This window comes from Berghia stephanieae, chromosome 2, assembly GCF_034508935.2.
Source record: "Berghia stephanieae isolate SIO BIC M18660-M18661 chromosome 2, UCSD_Bste_1.3, whole genome shotgun sequence".
NCBI classification, from domain to species: domain Eukaryota; kingdom Metazoa; phylum Mollusca; class Gastropoda; order Nudibranchia; family Aeolidiidae; genus Berghia; species Berghia stephanieae.
In genome coordinates, this window is record NC_088361.1 from 62,774,712 (window position 1) to 62,779,711 (window position 5,000).

The 5,000-nt window shown below is 36.1% G+C and overlaps 1 protein-coding gene across 3 annotated transcripts in view; it reads right to left on the reverse strand.

Moving 5' to 3' along the window:
* Positions 1–1,075: 1,075 nt before the first annotated feature.
* LOC144965306 (uncharacterized) overlaps positions 1,076–5,000 on the reverse strand; it is a 28,919-nt gene continuing 24,994 nt past the window's right edge. For all 3 annotated transcript variants that reach the window (XM_078900526.1, XM_078900528.1, XM_078900527.1), the window contains exon 7: positions 1,076–1,346. In XM_078900526.1, coding sequence (XP_078756652.1) covers positions 1,217–1,346 — 130 coding nt within the window. In that variant the 3' untranslated portion in view covers positions 1,076–1,216. The remainder of the gene's footprint in view (positions 1,347–5,000) is intronic.

The following is a 5,000-nucleotide window of genomic DNA, read 5'->3' on the forward strand; positions in this document are numbered from 1 at the left end:
CCCCTATTGAAAACCTGTAATATTTAGCATGTTATATACAAGTTTGCATACTATTATTGTTATCCCCGTCTAGGAGTTTTTTGGTGCTCTTCCATTTTTGCATCGCTAGAGGAAACTCATCTGTCTCATATACAACGCAACAAAATGTCACCACGATTCTGTAAGCTCTACTTTTACTCACTTAAAAAAATCCTTCCACATACACAGACGCACCCACACATACCCACCCGCCCCACTCCCATCCACACACACACACACACACACACACACACACACAACACACACACACACACAATGGTCAGATTGAAAGTGAGAGAGAGAGAGAGAGAGAGAGAGAGAGAGAGAGAGAGAGAGGGGGGGGGGGGGGAGGGAGGAGGGAGGGAGGCAGGCCTTCCTTAAGCCTCTCGTGCTAAGGGAAACAACCCAAGTATTCGTTCAACTAACCCTATAATATAAAATCTAGTACCTTTAACTAACCCTAATTGATAAAATAAACACCATAGGTCTTTACTAAGACTAAGACTATAAACCAACCTTACACCAATGAGCCCATAAGGAATTGGATTATCAGACATGAAAATGAGTGCATGTCGCCTAATACGAATAGAAAAAAAATCCTCATGACCTCGAGCTTACCCAATTATTAAAAAAAAAAAAAAACACAAAAACCATTGGACTGCTTTGCACTACCTTTCGAAACTTCAACGAAAAAATGGCGGCAGATAACAAACAATAGTCATATTTGGAAATGTTAAACTTTTGCTAATCTGTCAAGGTTTGTTATAGAGTTTTTAAAATGCTACTATATATTGACAAATTGAAAGAAATAAACGCCTGACAAAAATCCACGATGAAAATACAAATTGAAGAGATGCTAGGCCGAGGAGCTTACGGAATTTCTCCACAGAGCGAGATAGAGAGAGAGAGAGAGCCAGAGAGAGAGAGAGAGAGAAAAGAGAGAGAGAGAGAGAGAGAGAGGGGAGAGAGAGAGAGAGAGAGAATTTCTGCCTTCACCTTTCACAGAATCTGTTACTCTTCTAAAACTTATTAAAACTTATCCGTATTTCTTTCCTTCTTTGTTTGTTTTTTTGTTTGTTTGTTTGTTTGTTTGTTTTGTTTTGTTTTTTTTTTTTGTTGTTTTTTTTTAGTATTCTTTGTTTTGTAGTCACATGATTGTTGTTAAAAGAAGATTGCTCCAATTTTGTGTTGAGACAACTTAAACAGACGATGAAGTGCTCAACTTGTGTCGTTTTGCAGTGATGTTCGTGTACCCGGGCAGCGATGATGATGGAGTGGACAGGTTGCTGAAGGATCTCATAGCAAATATTTTCCTCGCAATTGGGGTCCTGTGGAGTAAAGAAATTATTGGTTATTATAGTGGTTGGTCTACACAAATGACTATATAGATAGCCGCATTTTGAGAAACAACAAACTCAAATGCCATTCAAAAGAATGATGACCAATATTATTGCATCATCCCCGTCCTCTTCCTCCTACTCTCCCGTCGTCATCACCACCATCATCGGCGTTATCATCATCATCATCGTCATCATCATCATCATCATCATCATCATCATCATTATCGTCGTCGTCGTCGTCGTCATCATCATCATCATCACAACCACCACCACCATATCATCATCATCATCATGTTTTGGTACGTACGTTTAATATACATTTTATATATCATCATCATCATCATCATCATCATCATCATCATCATCATCATCATCATCATAAATCATCATCATCATCATCAATACTAATGTCATCAGTTTATTTTATATAATTTACTCTGTTGTCAATTTTATCGGGTCCCGATAACTCAGTTAGTAGAGCACTTGCTTCACAATTGTAGGGACCGAGATCGATCCCATGTGCAGTCGAGATTTTTTTCTGACCCTGCCACCCTGCAGTGATTGGTTAGCTGGGTCAGTTAGATCTGGCGAAAAGTACTTTGCGGTAGACTAGCGTCCTATCCAAAGGGTAGCATGTAATTGCTATTGACCGTTTCACGCTATACAAACCGGGATAAACATTAGCATCGTAATATCATCCTCCCTATGATAATAATAATAATAATAATAATAATAATAATAATAATAATAATAATAATAATTTATTAATATGTTATCATATAATAGCGATTATAATCATCATCATCATCGTCATCATCATCATCATCATCATCATCATCATCATCATTATTATTATTATTATTATTATTATTATTATTATTATTATTATTATTATTATTATTATTATCATTATTGTTATTTATTATTAGTTTCATGATTTTTAGAGCAATCAGCTGGCGTATTCGTAACGTTAATAGAACAATGGATCAAAAAGTAACAAATCGAATTCTATTGAGACTGGCAGGGCTATTCTGGTGTACTCTGGTGGTGATGATGGTGATGGCAATGATGATGATGATGACGACGACGACGACGATGATGATGATGATGATGATGATGATGACGACGACGACGACGATGATGATGATGATGATGATGATGATGATGATGATGATGATGATGATGATGATGATGACACATTTGGAAAATTGTGACCCAACTCTCCACTGTCGAGTCAAAGTGTGAAGAAAAGAATTGTTGTTAATTTGATATCAGGCAGTTTTTAGTAGTATTATTTTTCCCATAATATCGATAAATTAATGAGTGAATCCTATTTTTTAAAAAAACAACTAAGGGGGAAAATACAAGGTATAAATATAATAAGAAATATATTACACATATGAAAATTAAACTTTTGTTCCTTACGTGTTGGTTTTTTTTTTTTTTTCTAAACTTAATAAAGTGAAATGGAATATTCAAATCCAGTATGTTTATTTCTTTTTCTTTTAATTGTGATATTAGTAACGAGACGTAGCTCATTTCATTGACTTCTTCTTGGTCAAAGTGCTTCCCAAATATCCAGGTGGCGTGGAAGAGAGGTACAGTTTTTAAAAAATAAAATTAAAAGCCGAGTGGTATGTTTGAGATCGTCTCCTCGCCCTGGCTCATCCTGCGGCGCTGCACTGCGACTAACACCCGGGATGTTTTAGCTTCCCTTGAAATAGAACCTCACGAGAATCACTTACGACGTGCACATAGGGGAGCAGGTCTGATAACCGAGCGCAATAGGGCAGAGAAGTCGCGACGTTACTGCTTCCTCTCTTCCAATTAACAACTCATTGGAAGTCTGTAACCAGTCCGCCGGACAATGAAAAAACAATTAATAGGTTACATATTGAATCATAATGTGACATAACTATTTTAGTAGGAAAATGTAATGGAAGATTGTTTGGATTATGGGGCGCAAAATAGTGGGGATGGATGATCATTATTGACGATCATCATTTATTTAGAATAGAACATAAGATGACATTGCTCTGAAACCAGAAGATCAGTTGCATAATGTGTATATTATCGTAAAGTTATGGCCTGATACTGACCAAACAATGACGTCAAAATGCCAGTCTTTTGCCACAAAAGAAAACAAATCGTGATTTGTATTCAATAGTTGAACCAATGAAATAACTTGTTTCCATGAGCTCTACTAACGACAACTCACTAGGTGGTGCAAAAATCAAATAATGACGTCAAACTGCCAGTCCTTTTGGATTTCAGTGTCAGGCTATAACATAACGATGGCTACGATATTATACAATTCACCGGCGGACTGGTTTTACAATTCCAAGGAGATTTTGACGTCACACTATTGTGGGCTTGGTTTAACGTTGTTGTAATGGAAAACATTTGAATTTGGCATTGGTTTGATCGTATTTTCACTATATCTACAACAATAAGCCCATGACAATCTAGGTTATCCGACCTGTAATAAGTAGACTTCTGTCACTTAAAAAAACCCCCAAAAACTTGAGCTCTTATATAGAGCAATATCCACTAAACGTGCTCAAAGCGCTTTACAAGGGGTCCCTGGCCAACAGCAACACGTAACTGTTAGGCGATATTACAAATTTTAGTTTGGACAAAGACAACGATGTTAACGGCCATGTACTCGTTTTACACCTGAGAACGGTGAGAGAACGTGAGTAAAGAGCCTTCTCCAAGGACTCAACTATGCGCCGAACGCGAGGTTCGAACCCAGGACCTTCCGATCCGAAAGCGAGTGTCATACCACTAGACCACATAGCAGCACTTAGTATTGCAATAACATTGACAGAATATACAATATCATCGTGAAAAAATATTGATTAAAAATAAAAACAAATGATTAACCAATCACATTTATTTGCAAATAAAAAAAAAAGAAAAAGAAGCAAAGCAGTTGATACATAATATATGTTATAATATAGAGGTAGATAAAAATACAGCGGGTGTATCATAGTTCACGTGCACATAAGTGTATCTATATTTAAGTATCATACAAGATTACAATTAGTACAAGAAAGTTCATGCATTGATAGGTATAACAAAAAAAAACAAAAAAAGAAAAAAAAAAAGATGTATCTATCCGCTGGAAAGTAATTTGAAGTTTATGATGATATTGACAAAAACTAGAATAATGCTGGTGGTGGTGGTGAAGATGATGATGATGATGATGACGGGAATGCAGAAAATGGTATTTCTTCTCCTTCTTCTTCTTCTTCTTCTTCTTCTTCTTCTTCTTCTTCTTCTTCTTCTTCTTCTTCTTCTTCTTCTTCTTCTTCTTCTTCTTCTTCTTCTTCTTCTTCTTCTTCTTCTTCTTCTTCTCTTCTTTCTTCTTCTTCTTCTTCTTCTTCTTCTTCTTCTTCTTCTTCTTTCTTTCTTCTTCTTCTTCTTCTTTCTTCTTCTTCTCTTCTTCTTCTTCTTCTTCTTCTCTTCTTCTTCTTTCTTCTTCTTCTTTCTTCTTCTTCTTCTTCTTCTTTCTTCTTCTTCTTCTTCTTCTTCTTCTTCTTCTTCTCTTCTTCTTCTTCTTCTCTTCTTCTTCTTCTTCTTCTTCTTCTTCTTCTTCTTCTTTCTTCTTCTTCTTCTTCTTCTTCTTCTTCTTCTTCT